Below are 22,203 nucleotides of genomic sequence, written 5' to 3'. Positions count from 1 at the left end.
GCCCCTTTTCGCACTGCTGCCGCAGCAGGATCTGGATCCCGGTGGAGGCGGCGGTCTTGTGGCGATCTCACGGCCACGATCATAATATGGTGGTCGGACTGCCACAGTGAGTAGGGCAGTCCGAGGACCGTGTACTCATAATTAGGCCTTTAGGGAAGCTTTTTAGAGGTATCGCCATATACTTTATTAAAGTGATAGTAACAGCTTAGTATGGTTATGTGGGGGTATAAATAAGAATTACTTGAATCATGGCCTGCTCAAGATCTATGATTATTTTTTGGGGGTAGTAGTTATTTGTTTGTTGTTTTATATAATTTAGGAGTTCATAGTAGGAATTGCTTTGTTTGGTAGTAAAGCACATATGAAAGGGATATTGGTGTTTTGATATTCACCATGTATGGTGTATATCTGAGTGAATGGTTTGGGACACATGTTGAAGGTTTAATCCATCATCCAGGTTTGGCATTGGTTAAGTTTTATTAAGGTGTTTGCTACAGATAAAAGTAAGATTTATTTTTCAATATTCACCTAAAAGGAAGGGTTCCCATTGCGGGCCTCATTACTATGGCAGTCAGACAAGTGTCCGACTGCCATCATATCGGGATGGAGACCACCCGACATTTAGTCGGCATCACCTTCCACCTCAATATGATCTGATCACAGTGAAGGTTGTTAGAAACATACTTTTTTCAAATGCGGCTTGTGCTGCAGCCCAGAAAAGGGTTGTGTTGTGCTGAGCATCAACCTGGGGTGGGGGGACTAGATGGTTTTCCCGCACTTTTACACCAATCAATATTCTACTTTGTCCAAATTCTACCCTGGCGGGAAGCAGGTATATTAAAACGAAGGCAGCAAAGATAGACACACCTTGAAAACATTATACTTTATCTGTATGCATGCATTATATAGGGTGTGTGTGTGAGTGTCTGTGTATGTAGTGGTGTGTGTCTGTAGATAGTTTCAGCCAGTAGGACGAGACAATGACCACAGCTATATACCTGACACTGTACCCAAGGGTCTAACATGTAAACTAATTAATAAAAAAACTCCTCTACATGACTGGCACTGTCTCACCCTGAACAACCCTTCCCAAGACTTAACAGTAATCTACGTGGTTAAAAACACCGCTCATCATATCACAGTTGTGTGTTAGTCGCCCGCAGCCAGAATTCTCAATTTTCTGCAGTGGTATTGTACTTGAAAATATATGGTGAGATGGGTTCGAGTTTTGTCCAAATGTTGAATCGGAATAGGCAAAAGGTGAACTCATGGCAGTTTGCAAGACTACCACTGGGCTACTGCCCATTAGAGAAACCCTGGCAGTGATGTTAAGTTATAAATTCTTATTAAGCGCTTGATTACCCGTGAGGGTGTCTTGGTGCTGATTATTGGAAGGCACTGTTATACTAAGTTGGAGAAGCCTAGAGAGGAACATTCAAAAAGCCAGATCTTAAGGGATTTTCTGAACTCCATGAGACTGGGGGAAGTTTTTATGAAAAAGGGAAGTTTATTCCGAGCGATGGTGACTGTTCGCACATAACTGCGTCCACCAAAAGTAACTCGACTGAAGCTGGGAACAGTGACTGTTTTAGTGGTGGAGGATAGTAATGACCTAGTGGGCTGGTACCAGGGAAAACTGCTTTTAAGAAATAAGGGACCTTGATTGCTCAGAGCCTTAAAGTCAAGGCACAAAGCTTTGAAAGTTACTCTTTGCCCAATCAGCAGCCAGGGGATTTTCCTTAAGTGTAAGGCCACCGAGTGATACTTTGGTTTAGAAGGAGCTGAGCGTTCGTGCTTTGCAGCATTTGCAACCTGTTCAGCAAAAGCTTATGGGCAGTTAAATACAGGCCATTGCAGTAGTCCAGTCGTGAGAGAGCATGGGAGGTAACCAGTGTCTTATGAAGATGGGGAGGAATGAAAGGAAGGATATTCTTCATGAGCTTTAAAGTGTAGAAAACCTGAGTAGTGACTGCACTCACTTGATCTACAATGGAAAGTTTGTTGTTAATTATAATGCCAAGATCGTGAACTTTGTCGGCAGGGAGAAGGGAGCCCATATCCTGAGGTCACCAGGTGGGCATCCAGAAGGATTGGCAAATGCCAAAACGGAGAACCTCTGTGTTGGCTGAGTTCAACTGGAGGGAGTTATCTGTCATCCAATGTTTAAAGTCTGCATGCACTTCTTAAAGTTGAGTCCAGTTTCTCTCGAGTCATTGGCTAGGGACACAGCGTTTTGACTATCATCAGAGTGGGACACGAGGCTGAAGGTATACGACTTGATTAATTGAGCAAGAGGGGTCACATAAATGTTAAAAAGTGTAGGGCTAACTATTGAGCCCTGTATGTATGTAAAAGGATTGAGATGCAAACTTTTCCAGTCTTACCATTTGTTCGCGGCCCTTCATACACAAACTGAGAGGTTTCCAGGCCCTGTCGGTGACCCCGATTTCCTTCAGATGGTCCAGCAGTCTGTCATGATGTCCAATATTGAATGCCGCCGACAGGGCCAGAATTATCAAGGTGGCCTTGCTACCATGATCTAGGGATATCCTTATTTCTTTGGTTGATTTAATTAAAGCTGTCTCTGTGCTACGCCCGGAGTAAAAGCCAAAATGAGTTTCATCCAAAAGATTGTTGTCCAGGATAAATTTCACTAGCTGACTATCACTTTCTGTCTCAATAATCTTTGCCGGCAGAGGGAGAAATGAAATGGGGCTGTAGTTGTTAGGCTCTGCAGGATCAAAATATGGCTTTTTTAGCAAAGGAAGAATCAAAGCTTTCTTCCAGATGGATTGTAAAATTGTTGAATAAAACATGTGATGGAAAATTCTGGTCAAAATAGAAGCTAATGTCTCAGCGATAGCAGTTGCTATCTCGGTGGGCAGGGGTCTTCTGGTGATCCCAATCTTGCTGATGTAATCAATTGTGTAATGGTTTCAATGGGTGGAGGAGAAAAGGATTCAAGCTTAGGTTCATTGGAAGCTTTTAGACCATTGTTAGAGATATACGGCAGTGATAATGTATCGTAAATGTTAGATACTGTGTGCAGAATAAAGTTGGCTAATGAGTTGCAAAACGATTGGGTAGCAATTAGGGAGGATCTAGTAGGTTCTGCTGTGAGCTTCGTCACTGTAGGAAAAATGTCACTGGAGGAATTAGAAGCTGCTTACATTTTTGTTGAAAAGTAGATATTTTTGCCTTATAGGTTTTTCGGCAAAATGTATACTTAGTTCTTTCCTATGAGTTGTAGTGATGGCACCACTCCTTTTCTTGCTTTCTGCAAGTTTGTTTGTATGTTCTCAGCTCTTTGGAGAACCAGGGGCTGTGACCTTATTTCTTTTAAGTTTAATCAACTTGATAGGGGCTAGCGTGTGTGCTGCAGAGTCGACACATATACGGATGATGGGAGCCCATTTACATCACTACCAGTGGACAAGAGGACTGAGTCTCATTTGCATGGGGGCATGCACCATACAGATCTGTCTACATGGCTTACACCACCAACACAAAATGAAACACTGGATTATGTTGCTAGCATGGGAGACAGTAGCGCATCAGAGGTAGACAAGCATTCCTATAACCTGTATTTTGTTGGAGTGAGCAGGTGGTACAAGTAAGTTCCTATGAGACCTTCAGGTACATGGAGGACCACGGTGGACCCACATAACTTCTTGAGAAAGGGCCAAGGAGGTTCCATCTCAACAGAGGAGAGAGCTGAGCGCCCCCTCACAGAGACTTTTGCATCCAATGTCCGGTGAACTGACTGGCAGAGATGGCCAGACAAGTGTAAAATAAGCCACATCAGTCCTTTTACTTTTACTCTATATTTTGTTTTTTTTGTCTTTATCCACCTTATTATTATGGCTATATGAAGCGCATAGTGTTTTTGAGCTTAAAATCAGAAGCAAAGTAATTCCCTCTTATGCTGTACTTCATAAACTCTGACTACTTTTGAACCTTGGGTAATGGTTTCTCCTGGCAACTGAAACTACTACAGCAGATTGTGAAGTACAGTGTGTGCAAAGGATGCCTCTAAATAACCACTGATCTCTAACTGTGACCTTTTCTTTCCACAGGGTGAACCAGGCTCTCCCGGAAGAAACGGAGCTCCGGGGTTAAACGGTTTAAAGGTCAGCTCTATGTATTTTTAGATAATGGGGATTCAAATCTACTTTAGTCTAAGTTTGAGTTTTGCACCATATGCTTCAGACTTCACAACTCAATAAGGTTGTGTGCAATGAAAGATTGGTGAAACAAATTGTTTCAGAATTTTATGCTCAATATTTTTGTCTGGTGAGTTCCACACACATATACACACACACACATGCACAAGCACACACACACACACACAAATACACACAGTACATGAGATTAACTGAATATGAGGCAATTGTGATTTTCCACAGTTAATTGTTTTTCTTTATAGCAAAACAAATATATATATTTTCAAAACCAAACAGGGGCAAAATGAACAGTAGTAAGGTACATTGGTTGCATATTGAGAAGCCCAGGCCTGATGCAAAAAGCCCTGGGTGTAGAATTGTGAACGGATGGACTATTACATATGTCAAAGCCTAGGAAACATGTAACAATTACGAGTAGACTAACATATGGTATGCACACCAACCCATGTAAATAACTGGTTGAGAAAAAATGGATTAATAAGGAAAAGATCAAGAAAAAAGACAAGCGAATAGGTGTAGAATCAGGTGATATGTGTAGGAGGGCGGAACCTAAAAGGCTTGAGAGTACGTAGGTGTAGATGAGGACCGGAAGTATATTCTCATTAAGCCAGAAATCAAGCCTCGAGATTTATTAGGCAGTGAAAATAGTTGTTGCTGTGTCTGATATTTGAGCATCAAGGGAGAGTCCTAACTTGAGAGGGTAAGTGGCCGGTGTTGAGGATTTTAGGTGGTGGTTCCCCCATTAGGACTTCACAGTGGTTTAGTGGGAGAAAAATTATTATCGATAGAGTCCCAAATAGAGGTGTTACGCACTAACCATGGAGAGTTTTGCAGGGAGGTGTTATCTGCACCTCTTAGGAAGGAGACTCAGTTTAGCCAAGAGCAAAAACAGGTGGCAACAGTGTTCTTCCAGTTAGCTAGAACTGTTTTACAGGTAGCAGTAAGAAGAATGTCAATAAAGATGCTATCTTTGCGGGATCTGATACTTGGGTCAAGGAAACGTTTGATTAAGGTGAGGAAATTCCATTCTATGGACCTCGCAGATGGAGTGAATAAAGCAAAATATGGTGAAAGCGCACTACAGTGAAAGAGGAGGTGGGGAAGATCTCCAGTCGGGTCATTACAGTTCCAGCAAGCTGGCTTATCTCTGAGGGAGAGTTTATGAAGATGAGCCGAAGTGCAGAAGGTCCTGTGTAGTAGCCTGAATTTCGTCTGTGAAAGGATGGGAGAGATTTTATATTAGACTACTGATTTCTATGTTAGGAGCCAGAACTTCAACAAAACCGACTCTGTGGGGTCCCGCTTTGATTGGAGTTTTCAAGGCTGGGTAGAGGACTTCCGTTTTAGTAGGTGACAGAACTTGGAGGACTGGTGACCAGATTTATTAAAGGTTAGGATGGTTTTGGCAAAAGATGGGTTTTTAGTTTGGGGTTTTATCTTAGATAGACTGACTTTAAGCTTCAGGAAATTGTAGAGGTCTAGGTTCTGTAAGTTAAAGTGACACTGTGATTCTCTAAAGGATAGTGGAGATTGTGGGGGCCCTAGATCCTTCAAGAAGTGAATGCCTCTAGATGCCCAGTGAGGCCAGCAGGGACGAGAGCCCTGGATTCTAATTTTAGGGTTGTTCTATAGGGAAGTCATATTTGATTTGAAGATCGGGTTTCCAAAATTCAATCAATTTTTTAGAGGGCTCTTTTGGTGTTTTTTAAGATGCATTTACCAGACGGCGGGGTTTGGGGTTGCATGTTAAGAGAGAGATTGGGTGAAACTTGCTAAGAAGTTCCGTCTCAATCGATAGCCATGTGGGAATCTAGTCCAGAGATTGAGCGAACCAAAAGGAGTACAAAACAGAAAGGTATGCAGTCCCTATTGAACGCTGTCGGTTGATGTGTGGTTAGTGTGTAATGGAGTACACACTAGGGACAGGAGGAGGTTTCCTCCTTTTGGAAAGGGACCCTCACACACCCCCCATCATTGGGGTGTCTTGCTTTATCATCGGTTCGGCGCTGCAATACCCGATCCGCACCCTTAACGGGGCCTTTTGGCAGAGATCTGTTTTCCTTATACCGTAAGGTGCAGTGAGTGTGAGGGCCCTAGTGAGTGTAGATGTAATATGTAAGGGAGTGAGATTAAAACAGGAGGTAGTGGTCCACCCAGAACTATTTTAATGATTGTTTTCACTCTCCTGGTTAAAATATGTGAATGTTGTGCACCCCTGTTATAAGGTCATGGGGATGTGCGCACTCGGGGTCAACATGTTTCTTGCCATTGTTTCTATTTGAAGGCAATTCTTCAGGACCAACTCAAGATCTATCCACACTTCTTGGTAGTGGTACCCAATCAATTAATTAAATGACCATCCATACAGCACCCCAAAAAGTGGTACCTGCAGATCTAGGACATCATCCTGTAGGAAATATGGAAGCAGAGAGATATATCACAGCATTGCATAAGCCTAAAATACTTGTCTTGTGCTCTAATTATACAATAAAAAGTGATAAAAGGCATGCATCACTCAGGGTGGTAGTGACCATGCACACAGCAATATGGAGCAGCATTGACGAAACGCAGTCATAAGGAGCAGCAAGTGAGGAGTACCTATGCTCCTTGCGTTGAGAGAACTCATCCTATTGGGGTCAGAATTATGTTTCGTCGGTGGCCGGCGAGTTTCAACACTGAATAGTGCAGTGTCTTTGGGGAGGTGGGAGATAAAAGGAAATTTATATCATGCTCAGTAGAGTCAACGAAAATTAACATTAAAAGAGATGTGTAACATAAGAGGCTGAAATACCACAAGGTAAAGGGTCGATGCTCGTGAGGCGCATATACCATGTTATCCTAAATCCACACTGGCAAGTGTAGCACCCTCAGTCAGGTCCCCCAGGCATCACCAAATAGATAACGCTGAGGAGTCGACCAGGATGTCTTCACTCGCAACATGTATCAGGGAATAGCCTCCGTGTTTACAGCAGCACCATGTCTACGTAATCAGATAAATGTGAGTCCCAATGAGCCCACCTCAGGCTTGTGGGTGAGCGCCCCAAAGTCCTCAGAGCAACTATACCCCTCTATCAGTGTTGGGTCATGTTTTGGCCCCAGGGTTTTGGTTAGGAACCAAAAGAAGCCCTGTCTGGCAAGGAAGGCGGTTTGATCATTTTTAAAGTCCAACAAATTAAATACTCCGAGTTGAACCGGTAGGCACAGTTTTTTTAAAAGAGATTTTGGGTCATTTATTTTGCCAAATACATTTATTTATTAGTCTATCGGTCTTTTGTATGAAATCATCTGATAGAGCTAGAGGAAGCATGTTCGAGAGTTAGTTAATTATGAGGGTAATCATCATTTTAATGGTCTCAATGTGGCCCCACCATGTGAGGAATTTAGGGTTCCAGCTCTCTAATAGGACTTCAACCTTCCTCAGCGTCTGAGCCTCCTTATGGTTTAGAGATTCAAGGATATCTGAGTTGAACTCCAGTCCCCAGTATTTAACAAACTTTGGTTGATAGGAAAGACCTGTGGTGGCAAAAAGGGCACAGGACCAGAGGTTATTAAGAGCAAGGATTTAAGATTTGTCTTTGTTAACTTTGTAGTTCGAGACATGGGCATATTCTTCTATGGTCTGGAGCATGGCAGGGATGGATTGGGCTGCGTTTTCGGACATAATAAGCGTTTGCTGCGACTTTCACTTTAGCACTATTGAATGAGATGCCATGTATTTTGGGGTTCTTCATGATGTTATGGAGTAGGGGGTTCTAGGCTTAAAATGAATGAATGGCAGTGAAAGGAGGCAACCTTGTCTTGTACATCTTTCTAATTTAAGTGATGGTGAAAGTAGACTTTCATATGTAATTTTGGTGAAACGTTCCCCTAAGTTGAATTTCCAAATAGATTAACATAGAAAAGTCCAAAAGACCCTATCAAATGCTTTTTAAGCATCAAGAGTAATTGCAACTGTTTCGGAGGAGGCTGTCTTGGCCTTTTCACTAACAAGGCAAAGGAGACAGTTGTTATCATGGGATAGTCTGTGTTTCATGAAACCCACTTTTGAGTGCCCAAACAGCCGGGGGAGGAGAGTTTCCAGCCTCTCGCAGAGTATCTTGGCATAAATCTTTGCAAAAATATTTTTATGTATTGAGATGTTTACACCACATTTCCACCAGTAAATACACTTAACTCTTGCCAGGAGCAACTGTGCATACATTTCTAGGGCATGTCATTTGAGATGTCATTGGTGATATCATGAATGAAATCATACAACATCACATGAGTTAAGTAATATGTAAGGTCATAAGCAGTGCATGGCGTTGGCACAAGTTATAGTTAGCAGAGTTAACAATAGCTGGTGAATGTCTGTGTTTTCTACACAGAGAGAGACAGAGATAGATGGATAGATATTTCTATATTTTTTCCTTTTTGTTTTTAATTTACTCCTAACCTTCTTTTGACACTAACCACCCCTAAATCCTAAAATTACCCTTACCTCCCTTTACCAATACCCACCACTAAAATGATCCTACCTCCCTTGTCCATAACATGATAGTTATCTTATTTAAATAATGTATGACTGCGTAGTAGAGGAATGTGGCTAAAGGTACAAATATTTACCTGCGTAGTATATCCCTGTGGTAAAGGTGTTGCGTGTTAAAGATTTCATTGTAAACAATGTTTCCCTCCACAAAACCACCTCTATCCATACACTTATAAAAACATCAATTCCACTATCCAGTCTGAATATAGTTATTCGTAGATGCACATTTTGCAGCTATAATCCCACCAAGCCTGTTTCTGTGAAATAAGACTGGTAATTTACCTTTATAAACTTCTTATATAACACACCAGAGTTCACTTCAAGTGCAAAAAATGCCCTGAGTCATAATTATTTAAATACATTTCCGGAAATATGTGTTATGTACCTCTGTGGGAGCGTAATTTATTTATTTACATTGCTACAACATAGTGACTCTATGTTTTGCCTGCCAGTTATTCCCACATTATCTGAAGAAACTCTTCTTATTTTATGAAAGAGGACCATGACAGCTGACATCATGTTAGTGGCAGTGGTATATATATAAATCGGTATTCTACTCATGCAAACCATGGTCAAAAGCCAATCATATATCCTGCTGCATTATGTATTTTCATTATATCCAGTAGTTCCAGTTCTTAATTTGTAAAAGAAACGTGCCAGGGCCCAAAGTTTTGCTCAGAAGCTCACAGCTGGTGCTGTCAATGGTTGGGGTACCGAATAGCAACGCTGCCTAGGTTATGTCGCCTCATATCTATTTAGTCCACATCTAGACACTCACTGCTTTAATTCTCTTTGTTGCTGGTTCTTTTTAATGTCTGCATTCTCCCTCTGTACTTTTTTTACGTCTTTCTCAGCCTCCTTATTCCCCCCTTCTGTGTTTTTCTCTCTTTTACTCTGCAGGGCCAGACTGGCCGTAGCGGGCACCGGCCAATCATTAGGCCTAGTGCACCGCACGGGTGGGGGGCCGGTTCGGGGCCCGTGGGGGCCGTTTTTGTTACAGGGCCGTTTTTGCAGCATAGCTGCAAATTCGGCCCTGTAACGAAATCGGCCGAAAACCGGCCCCGGCAAAGAGCTCGGCGGCACCCCGCCCCCCAGGGGGGGGGGGGGGAGAGGGGGCAGCCGGCTGAGCACTTTGCCAGAGCCAGTTTTGGTTCCCAGTCGGGCCCTGTTGCTCTGGATCAAAGTCTGTTAAGGAAAAATAAGAACTGGTCTCCAGTGGAGGGTGCTGGTGGGCTCCACTTCCAATCAACAGTTCAGATTATACACTGTCTCCCACTGCACAGCTGTACACCAAATATGTCAGTCATGATCAATAAGTTCCCTTTATGCCAAAAATAATTTCTTTCATTATTTTATTTATATATCTTAATATTTAAAATCCACATTTGTTTTTATCACATCGTATGTCCAGCGCCCCAAATTAATTTCAATACAGCAACAGCTACACTTTTCATTCAAATGCTGCACACAAAAGAGTGAAGGCATTCCCAATAATATTTAAAAATGCAAAATAAACAGAGATGCCCAATCTATTTCCCATGATGAAATATGAAGCACATCACTTTTTTGATGCTCCAGTGGCGCAATGTGCAGCAGCATATTTACAGGGCAACACAAAGCCACTTTGCGTGGCTTTTCATGGCCTTGTAAATATGAGCCCCTTTCACGCAGAACACTGGGTGTTCCCACCAACACCGATGGAATCTAAAGTATTCCCAGATTTACAAGGATTCATAAACCTGGAATGCATCAGATTCTAACCCCACCCCAGGGGTAGCATTAGGGAGGCACAAGGAGGAGAAATATCCTTATTTCTCCTCGTTCTTCCCTCTATTTGTGCTGCATTCTGCAGCGCACATAGAAAGAGGAAAACACATCTCATGATTGTTTTAGGGTAGGAATGTGTCCCGTCCTGCCCAAAAACAATCACCCCTACACCACCGACACCGTTGCACCATGATGCAAGGGTGCCTGCGTTGGCGCATGGCAGCCCATTGTGCGCCAGCGCAGGGAAAAAGAACAGGAGTGCGTCGTATCTCATAGATACAGCGCATTCCTGCCCTTTTCATTTGACGCACAGCAGCGCCGCAAGATTCCTTGCGATACTACCCTGCCCCAAATCCTTGCACATGAGGCCCTTTGTACCATGGGACATTAGAGACAGCTTGGAGTCTTTCAGTAGGAATCAATGGAAAACCAAAGATACTAGTACCAATGAAGTTACTTCTCATAAATCAATTAATAAGTCTCTATATACCCCGTTTGAGGATTTTCAGATAAATACAGGTAAGATAATTTATTATTTCAGACTATATGGAGAATGTGCCTACAGTGGTGTCGAGTAGATCAGTGGTGCTGTCACCCCTGAATGGGGTTCGCAGCTGTGGTCCAAGATCCGGGGGGCCCAGTGGACTGGGAGTGACCCCCCGTTTATGCCTGAAGACCCAGATGGTGTGGCTACCGTGGTGAGCCCTGCGGCCTGGCCTGGAAGCAGATGGGCGAATGTGCTGGCCCAGATCCGCCTTGTATGATCTGCTGACAGCAGGTAGGAGCTAGGTAAGAGGCCCGGACCTCCTGCATTGGGGCTACTCCCTCCCTGGATCGTGTGGGGTGGGAAGGCCGCATGTGTGACCCCGGAGGATCCTGACTGGGGTCACTTGTGCTGCCTGATGGGCGGATTGCCGCTGGTGCAACCCTGGACTCGGGAGCCTGTGAACAGCCCTTTGTGTGAAACGCTTACCAGCCTGACATCGAGTGGTAGCAGGATTGGATGGTCCAGCCTGGGCTGTCCAAGGGAGGGGGAGGCAGGGTGGCCAATGAGGGTTGCCTCGGAACTGAGGTGGGTCAGCGACAGAGACTAGCTGTGAGCGTTCTACCCCTGGAGTGCACTATAGCGGGACAGCGACTATCTTGTGGGACTCATTAGACACTGGTCGGACCTGGGGGGCCCCATTCTGCCATTGCCACCTTGTGACTGGTGGCCCCCCTGTATATTGTAGTGTAGTTCCTATTATCCCAATAGGCTCTGCGCATTGGAATAATATCTTCAATAGTATAGACCTAGGGCAGAGGTTAACTAGGTCTTCTACCGACGATATTAGACTTAAAGTTTTGTGTTTGCCAGCTAGCTCAGAGTTCACTAGAAACTTTCTCGAATAGGCAAGGAGGATTTTAACCTCCCTGGATAGACAAGAAGGGATTTCGTTTCTGACAACCATAGAACATGACAACTTTGCTCTCCCCTAATCAAGAGTGTATCTCTAGAGTCGTGTGAAAACAAAAGACAACTTATTTTACTCAGTCAATTCAGTGCATTCTTAGTTTCACCAGATTGTAGAGAAAAGGAAGAGACGGGCGTGTTCAATAAAAGATGTTATTTATTGATCAGTCTCCTTTCTCATACAAGAGAAATGAATCGCTATTATTGCAATACTTGTAGTTAAGTAAAGTGCATACAGAAAAGACAGAATTATAAAATAATACTGTAAAAGCATTGATATGGTTTCTGAGCCATATGATACTTTAAAATGGATAAAATAGATACATACATATATACATTTGACTAATCATACTCAACTGGTGCTTCTAACCACGCCTACCCCAGTGTACCTGACCTAAGCCTAATACGTTGGCGGGAGTAGATAAGTAGCAGTTTAAGTTGAGTTTGTTTGCCAAGGGACTGATTCGAGAATTCTCTGCAAGGGGTTATTCAGTTCTGTACCTGAGATCTAGAATGATGGAGGGCTGGTATCTCTTATCCCAGGTCTTGATATTCCAGCTGCCTGCGAGGGCTGCTTGGAAGCGCCGGAGCTGGATTTCTCAGCAGGAGAAAGGCAGCGTCTCGTTCTCAGCGCGTCAGGAAGGCGGGGCAGCACCTGTGGGCTTCGCTCTCTGCTGGGCTCCTCAGCACGTCTCGCTGCTCCGATCTCGTCACCACCGCATGTGTTTGCTTAAGGCAATGTCGGTAATATTTATACCTGAAAGGTGCCGAGATTGACGTAAGGATGGACATATATACGTCAATAAGGATGTCATATGAACGGGCTCGTTCGCACATTCTTTGATGAAGTTCTCGGTGAAATCAAAACAATGGTTATGGGAATTTCCCAGGTCGCTGTAGGTTTGATTTGTTTTGAGAACTCCGTATGCCTTATCAGGGGCTGGAGGAATATCGCTTGTCTAATTAGATGGCATGCGTTATGACCTAATCAGATAACGCGCTTCTGTGCCGTGGTGTGGCTTAATCAGATAACGGCTTTTGCACCGTTAGATGGCTGCTAGTTAATTATTAACCAAACCAGGGTCAGGAATAGGGGAATCGATACAGTACCTATAGGAATACATCACACCCACTCCACGTAGACTATGTCCATATTTACAAATCTAGGCATAGTGAACCCAGTAGCGTTTGTGTATACCGTACCACCCCAAAATACATCCTTATGTATCTTGAAAATTTTGAAACATAATCACATGTACTATCACATGTACTATATGCACAAGCAGTCTAATAATGCTAAACATATAACGCATATTTCTAAATTCAGCATGAATAAATGCGAAAACCACACATGAAATGGCTCTTAATACAGAAAAAAAAAGTGCGAGACCATTTCATCACAATCATAAAGTTATGTATAATAGTGCTAGAGGATAGCGAATGTCTCGTGACTACCTAAAATAGAAATTTAGTTCTCTAAGAATAATGTATACTTTAAGCAGAAGATAAGTGTCCCAAAAAATCGTAAATATTTTTGAATTGGGAAAAAAGGTTCTTGCAGTCTGAAAAACTGATGAGAAAAAAAAATTTCATATCGCTTTTTTAATGTTGAAGGCCAAATTCAGGATGTAGGGAACTCCAAGTTCTAGTTTGCTCAAAGTTATTCCTGTTGCTCTGGTGAAAACATCATATCATTTAGACTGTTGAAAAAACTGTCAACAGCTTCTTGCGTAAGTTCCACTAATTCGGAAAAGGTTGTTACCATGCATTCATGAGCCTGAGCATGATTGCCTCCATTGATGTTTTGATCAGCATAGCTGACTGAAGGTCGTACCTGATCGATGCTGCTTTCATCTTGTGCTTCACTACCCCTCAATCGTAGTGGTGAAGTCTCCACGAATGCCGTCATCAGGATTGGTAGCCGCTGGGGACAGCACAATGCATGAGCCGTTACCGGACTCAACAAGGTATCTGCGTCCATTGGCACATCCGATTGTAGTGCCAGACAGGTGTCCAACACGCATTCTTCGCCGCATAGCAAGCACCTTAATACAGGCATAACACAACTTTGCCACATTGGTCTAAATGAAAGAGACCAAGTCATGTTCAGGTCCCGAAGCCGTTCTAGTCCAAGGACTTTAGTTATGCGGTCCCGGTAGCCAATGGCTAGGATCATTTCTTCCCTTGTCGCAGGTGTTTTGTCTGTGACATGGTTTGCCATAGCGAAATAACAGGATCAAAAATAGAATACCCGCTATTAGTCCCAAAAGGAGTGGAAGTCCGCCAAAAATGGAATGGACAAAGTCTGGAAAAATACCCAGGATGGCTTTGAATGGAGTTAAAGCACCCGAAAACACTGCTTTAAATACACTGGAGACACCAGTGGTATCAGAAATATTTAAGATTTCATTCAGTATTTCTGCGAAATGTATGGGGGAATTAGTTGATAATAATGAATGAATCTCTTCTGTTGTCCTTGCAACTTGGAGATCATAAGTTTCTTTTGATGACGTGAGCCTGGTCGGCGTCTGTAGGAGCACAGTCTTCATTCTGCTTAAAGTATCTATTCGAATAGAAGCAATTTTCAAATCTGGCCATAACCTTGCCTCCCTGTCTGGAGAACCGTTAGGGAACAATACTCGTTCACAGCACATGACCTTCCTAGTCACGGTTATGAGATAAGGTTTTCCGGGCAGCAAACTACAACATCTGCGATCTACTATTAGAATGTAACTCCCGTTCGAGAGTCTCCTAAAGAATGGTTCTATTCGTGTTGCAGGTGTGCCTAGCTGGTAACATGAAAGGTTATTTGAAGTCTCTTCACAGGCTCCATGCAAACTAATACCCTGACACAGAAGTGTACCGCTTAGTGATCTTGCACAATTATCGCCACTGAGAAACACTTTCTGGCCTTTATTACTGACACATTCGTGTGTATAGGGCAAGTTCCATATTGACTTAATGTATCCTTTACCCAACCTTTCATACTGGCCTGCCTGTATATATTTTTGGCAGAATTGAAACTGGAAAGTAGTTATCGGAATATTTATTATTCCATGTATTATCCATTCAATGACAGGTCGTTCTGACATTGTCAATGGTAATCTCTCAAGTTTTTCAATGCTCAGAATTGTATAGTCAGCACCCTTCTGTGCCAAACTGATTTGTTTATCAGTAAGGTTAAAGATATTAAATAATGACGTTGTGTTGATTAAACGCCAAGGCACATAGCCAGAACGCAGATTTTGTAACGTCCAGCCAAGCTGTACAATAGAACGCAATTGGGACTGACCGTGTTGTAACATCAGTAAGTCTTGCGATATTATATCGATTGCTGAAGACACAATGCTGTCCAGAGAATATATTCTGGAGGACAGAGTCATTAACCCATTGTCCACCACATAAAGTGATTTTTCCAAATTAATACGGTCAATTTCCCGTATTTTTTCTGCTGTCTCAATTTGAGTTACTTTCCAAACTTCGTTATAAGCTGCATATATAGAGGCCGCTATGAAACGTTTTTGACGCTGTTTGCGTGGTCCCAATATGAAATCACGCAAGTCAGCACCTTCTGTAAGTAAAGTTAGGTGTTGCTTAATTTCAGCCAGTGTGGACGTTCGTAGCCATTGAAGGCAGAGCTTGCCCACGCTCTAGGTGGTTACTATCCCTGGATGTTGTCTTTGGGAATATCTAGGGTCTGGCCTAGTCAATGTGAACCCCTGTTTTTTGTTCAGGAATCTGTCTTGACAGTTATTTGTATCTGTGGGCCAGATCAACCATTTTTTCCATTCAGGATGTGTTCTGTTTTGGTTTAATATTTGGTTTACGTCTATCTCAACATCTATAGAGCTATTACTGTTCATTGTTGGCTTTGGAATAGACGGTTTGTTCAAATCTTTGATTTTGGCTAAGCCAAGACAGGTAGTTTGTTGAATAGTGTCATTCAAGAATATAATTTGTTCTAGGATCATGCAGGCTCTAAACAATGATTCTATACCTTGTACTTGCCAATCTCTTGTACCCCAAACAGTTTTTGCTTCAATATTATTGTTCCAGAAATCAAACCCAAATGTATTCATTTGTTCAAAGAATGAATCGGAATATATCAATTTTGTGTTTGTAAGCATGGTCTTCATACCTGTCTTATTTGACAATTTGAAATAAAATGTTTCTGCATTACTTGTGTTAAACCCTGAAAAGTATGAATATTTATCATAAAATGTTTTTGAGCTGTCTTTTGGAGGAGTAGCACAATGTTCCCATTGGTTATAATTTAAAACATTTCTAGGTTGAGCAGATTTATGTAGATAATGGTTACCATAGTGGTTGTAGCAGAACATCTGATCATAATTAGACGAACCCTGCAAATAATCATGTTCTGTAAATTTAGCAGACATCACAAGATCAGACATCATATCATTAATACTTTCAAAGTCCCAATCATCAGCAAAGGAGCTCGGTCTTACAAAGTCACTCAATGAGATCTTGAATTGGTGTGGATACTTCAGGATTTCAACCGGACCATAGATTTCATAATCAGTTTTGTCCCATGCTACACCGCCTGGTATAGGATTGGCTGTGAAGTTCACTGAAGAAAGTTCTCTTTTCTCGATGTGTGAAGATGTGTGTGGTTTAAGGACCAAGTTGATTTTCTGGCTTGCTGTGTCCATTTTAGCATATTTTCCTTCAATGAAATGTCCCAAGCATAGTACCATGATGAGCCAAAGAATGAGGATAAATGCACCGAAGGCCACCCAAAATTCAATCCATGGAGAAATCAGATAGGTTTCTTTCAGCTGTTGAAAAAGTTCCTTAGCTTTGTCTTTAAAAGTTTTTGTTGATGGCTGTTTCTTTGCTTCACTCAGGTCTTCAGATGAATCATCGAAGTTGATGAAGTAGCCGGATGCTGTTCTGTCAATTGTTCCAATTGTTTTTGGATTTTGCTTTGTTTCATTAGCAAAGTCTGCAGTTACATCATCATAGGTTGTTGTTTCTTGATGAAAAGTTTTAATTTGGGTTTTAAGAGGTTCAAGTTCCATTGCTTTGTTGCATAGTCCTTGTTGATTCACTGTAGATTTTCCAAATGTGATCAGTCTTCCAGTTTGAGCCTCTGTATTCGTAGCAAACATTGGTGTTATGCTACTTCTTGGGAGTCCACTTGGCCTACTGTTTGTTATCGGCCACATGATTGTGGTTTAACCAGGTCGATGGATACAACTCGGTTCTCCTTTTTACCAGCAAGGGGCGGTAGTACTACTGATCTTGTCCCGTTGACAGACAAGACAGGAACTGCTTTTCTGTAAGAAGGCCCAAATTCCTTCTTTACCGCGATCTTCTCTCTGACTAGATCCCCGACTTTTGGAATCCAGACAGGCCTTGCTGGGACAGGTGGTTTCTCTTCAGTGGTTGTGTCATGTATTCCTATAGGTTCTGAATCGATCCCCTATTCCTGACCCTATTCTAGTTAAACAAACCAACAAGTTAACTAGCAGTCAGCCCATGAGGCAGAAAACCCCCATGATGCAGATACCGTTATCTGACGCAGTCACACTACGGCACAGGAACGTGTTATCTGATTAGGTCATAACGCTTGCGATCTAATTAGACAAGCGATATTCCTCCAGCCCCTGATAAGGCATACGGAGTTCTCATAACAAATCAAACCTATGACAACCTGGGCAAAACCCTGCGGCCATTGTTTTAATTTCACCGAGAACTTTAGTAAAAGAATGTGCTAACGAGCAAATCGTATGACATCTTTATTGACGTATCTATGTCCATCCTTACGTCAATCTCGGCACCTTAAAGGTATAAATATTACCGATCTTGCCATATGCAAACACACGCGTGGTGACGAGACGGAGCAGCCATACTTGCCGAAGCCAAGAGCAGAGCAGACCCCGCTGGCAGCAGCCCCGCCTTCCTGACGCGCTGAGAGAAGCTGCTTTCTCCTGCCGAGAATCCAGCACCGGCGTTTCCGGGTAGCCCTCGCAGGCAGCCTGGAATATCGAGACCAGAGAGAGAGATACCATTCCTCATTCATCCTAACTTCCAGGTACAGAACTGAATAACCCCTCACAGAGAATTCTTTAGTTATTCACTTGGCAAAAACAAACTTAACTTAAACTGTAACTATCTATTCCCGCCCTCGTATTAGACTTAGGTCAGGTACACGGGGTAGGCGTATCTAGAAACACCAGTTGAGTACGTTTAGTCAAATGTATATGTGTATGTAATATATTTTATTCATTTTAAACATCTTATGGCTTAGAAACCATATCAATGTTTTTACAGTATTATTTTATACTGCTGCTCTTAATGTATGCACTTTACTTAACTATAAGTATTGCAATAATATCGATCCATTTCTCTTGTATGAGAAAAGAGACTGATCAATAAATAACACCTTTTTATTGAACACGCCCGTCTCTTCCTTTTCTCTACATTCTGATGAGACTAAGAATGCACGTACTGACTGAGTAAAATAATTTGCCTTTTGTTCACACGACTCTCGAGATTGACTCTTGATTAGGGGAGAGCAAAGTTGTCATGTTCTATGGTTGTCAGAAACTAAATCCCTTCTTGTCTAATCAGGGAAGTTAAGTCCTCCTTGAACATTCGAGAAAGTTTCTAGTGAACTCTGAGCTAAGCTGGCAAACCCAAAACTTTAAGTCTAGTATCGACAGTAGTAGACCTAGTTAACGTCTGGCCTAGGCCTTTACTGCTGTAGGTATTATTCCAATGCGCAGAGCCTATTGGGAAGATAGGAACTACACTACATGGCGCCCAACGCGTTTGGAAAGGGTGATAAAACTAACGTAAGACATTTAGAGTAACTCAGTCGTGCTTTCTCACTCAGACCCCTTTTCCCATAATACTCCAAAGACGTCTGGAGTGGGTGAAAGGTTATATCCGCCAGACCTCGCAGGAGGGAACTCCTATGTATGGTTCTTGGTATAGTCAACGTTGAAGGATAAACAGTTCCAAAATATTGTGCATCTAATCTTTGTTTCCATAAGAAACCTGATCTGCAAACAAACAAAATAACCATCCTGTCGGTAAAATGGCAGACAGTGATGAAGAAAGAGGCAGTTAGATTAGCAGCTGACATAGCAGAAGCTGATACTGCACTACAAAATGCAGACCCGGAGATAATACTCATCCCGGTCATTAAAAGAAAATCTATAACCTTAAAACTTATAGAAAATGGACTGACACCTAGAGGTGGTACAGTCATATTCGTAATTGAGGCACACGAATATCGGCAGACAGAGGTATACTATTCATGGATACATTTTCCAGCAGCAAATGCTGTAACAAAATACTTCCACTATTACAAAATAGAGGAACCTCCTAATGAGTACACTCCTTTCGAGGAGGTGGAAGTACCACTCAAATTCCAAGAGCATTTGCTCTTATTTGATGGCGCCCTAAAACATAATAATCACATCACCAGGCTCGGTCTTTTAGGTAGACCAGGAGCAACGTGGCCGGTCCTAGCCGGATACACACCACATCCAGACATCGATGGGATGTCTGCACCAAACCTTTTAACACAGCTAAAACAATTAATAAAAATTCATAGACAATTAGTTCAGTATGTGATGCGGACTTCAACAATTCAGCCAGCGATTAAACTTCCACAGCTGACCCCTCACCAGGGGAACACAAATAAAATTACACCACAGAACATCCAATCCTGCCTAGGTAAAGTACCGGCTAAACGGGAACAAATACCATTCTGGTTGGCACAGAAAATTACCCAAATAGAGGCGGTGTTTCCTGACACCACCCCGCTAGAAAAACACAGGATTCTGACTATCTGTCTCCCAATGGGAATCGCACCACACATAGAGGACTGTGACACTTGGGGTACAGTCTTTGCTTCCATCTACACAAAAACGCACGGTGTTCCATCCATTTCGGTGATACCAGATGTGCTAAAACACATTCAAGACGAATACGGTCCAGAACCTGCTTTAACTCTTGGTATGAAATTACTGAAAGACTTCAAGCAGGTCTCGGCTATATTATTAGCCAACATAAAAGGTGAAGCAGCAAACGTGGCGATCCGCCAGAGGTTAAAAGAGACAGATATAGCAGACCAACCAGCTGAAATTGCCAGAATCATAGAAAAATCCTATGAGGAACTAGGTAGAGATAGTTTAGGTGGAATACCAGTAAAACCGCAACTGACTGAAAGTCCAGAAAAAATATTTTTTAATAATAATTCACCAAAAAAGAACTGGGATGGAAACAAACAATCCAATCCTAAAGAAAAGAAATTCCAGTCCAGAGGAAGGTCTCCTAGGCGAAGAGAGAAATCTCCGAACCAAAGACACAGGTCACCCCAGAGTGACCCCTCTGGGAAAAAATATAACCTTAGAAATAGGGATAATATAAAAAAGCCTGATAGATATCAAGACATTGATACACGTCCCTCTCAATCTTTTCAGACTTCCTCGCAGAAATCGGAAAGAAGAGGACGATCAGAACAAAGAGAAGAGCACGCCAAGTCCAAAGACAAGGAACCTGCTCAACTAAAAAAGAAATTACAATTTCCAAAAAAGAAGGTAGCCAGTATCAAGGTAGTTAACAATGCCGAGAATACTGAGGACACAACTGAAAAACGGAGAGTGGGCTCAGACAATGCTAGACAGCGCAGCAGAAGTGAGCATAGCTCGCAAAGTCCTTATGAATCATCTGGAGACAGTGGACACGAATGAATATCTTCAAGTGGAAACTGCAGACACCAGGGTTAGCAAACCTCACAAGATATACGAGATAACATTACGTATAGAGGGAGATAAGACTAGGAAAATAAGGGGACTATTTTGGGATAACCTCTCCAAGGGTTATGACATCCTTCTAGCTGAAAAAGACTGGCCACCAGAGTTTGTCAGGGAGTGCCCTCATGGCGAAGAAGTAATTATGCCTGCCTTCTCAAATCAAATTCCAATTCATAAAAAATACACACTTGCCAGAAAGTGGGCAGTGGCTCTAGCACCTGCTTTATATAAAAATCATGTAGGATGGGATGAGGACTCCCCTCCTCACAAAATCCAGTTAAAATCACAACCTACTGCACAAAGGCAGTACCCAATTAAGCAAGAAGCTAAAAAACAGGTAAATGAAATACTAGATCAGCTAGAATACCAGGGGGTGATTGAAACTTGCACCTCACAAATGAACAACCCTTTGTTTCCGGTCTCCAAACCAGACAATTCTTATTGTCTAGTTTTGGATTACCGACACCTTAACACATGTTGCAAAACTTTTGCAGTGCAAAACTCACACAGTGCTGCACTAATGAATAACATAGTGCGCAAAAAATACAAAACAACCTTAGACATCTCCAATGGATTCTTTTGTCAAAACATAGCACCAGAGAGCAGATATTTAACTGCATTCTCAGTAAATGGCACTCAAAAACAATTCTGTCGGTTAGCCCAGGGGTACAAGAACAGCCCGGGGGTATTCTCAGCGAGAGTAACAGAATTACTTCATCTATATGATAATGAAGCATTATCTTATGTCGATGACATTTACTTAACAGATGATGACTTGGAGACTCACTTGAAAAGAGTGAACACCATAATACTTGGGTTCGCTGCAGAGGGTTACAAATTCAATTTTAAAAAATCCAGAATTGCCCATCTGACAGTCCTATTCTTAGGATATGAGTTATCAAGTGAAGGCAAAAGCCTGGCTGACAATTTCCTAGAGAAATGTGCCGTACTCCAAGCACCTAGAACACTAAAAAACTTACAGTCGATTCTAGGCTTCCTAAATTTCGGAAGAACATACGTTGCAAATTACGCAGAAAGGGTCAAACCCCTTTATGATCTAATTAAACCAGATTTTAAAAGATCCAATTGGACTCAAATACACACAGAAATTTTGAGATCCTTACAAACAGACATGCTAATTAAAACAAAATTAGAAACACGTGATAACACACGCAATCTTGTGATTCGAGTCATCCCAGGGAGATGTGGATTCACATACCTGACCTCTAATGAGGGAGAAAAGGTACCAATTGCATTCAAATCACACTTGTACACTAAGGCTGAAATGAAATTTAGCCCAACGGAAAAAATTCTTACGGCAACACAGACAGCTATAGCAAAAGAACGAGCCCTGGCACAAGGTAAACGAATAATAATCGTGACACCAATACCAGCCTTAGAGGCGGTAACAAAGGCAAGCATTCCAAATGCTAAAGCACTCCATCCGAGATGGATACAATGGGCTAATTCTCTTGCTGCAAC

At 42.2% G+C, this 22,203-nt stretch overlaps 1 protein-coding gene across 1 annotated transcript in view; it reads left to right on the top strand.

The window, feature by feature from the left end:
- The window catches only part of LOC144828174 (uncharacterized), a 418,953-nt gene that overhangs the window by 170,734 nt on the left and 226,016 nt on the right, over window positions 1-22,203 (top strand). The window contains exon 15 of the mRNA XM_078686271.1: window positions 4,077-4,130. Coding sequence (XP_078542397.1) covers window positions 4,077-4,130 — 54 coding nt within the window. The remainder of the gene's footprint in view (window positions 1-4,076; window positions 4,131-22,203) is intronic.

Source organism: Lissotriton helveticus, chromosome 4_1, assembly GCF_964261635.1.
Source record: "Lissotriton helveticus chromosome 4_1, aLisHel1.1, whole genome shotgun sequence".
Classification (NCBI taxonomy): domain Eukaryota; kingdom Metazoa; phylum Chordata; class Amphibia; order Caudata; family Salamandridae; genus Lissotriton; species Lissotriton helveticus.
This window is presented reverse-complemented; position numbering and strand designations above follow the sequence as displayed.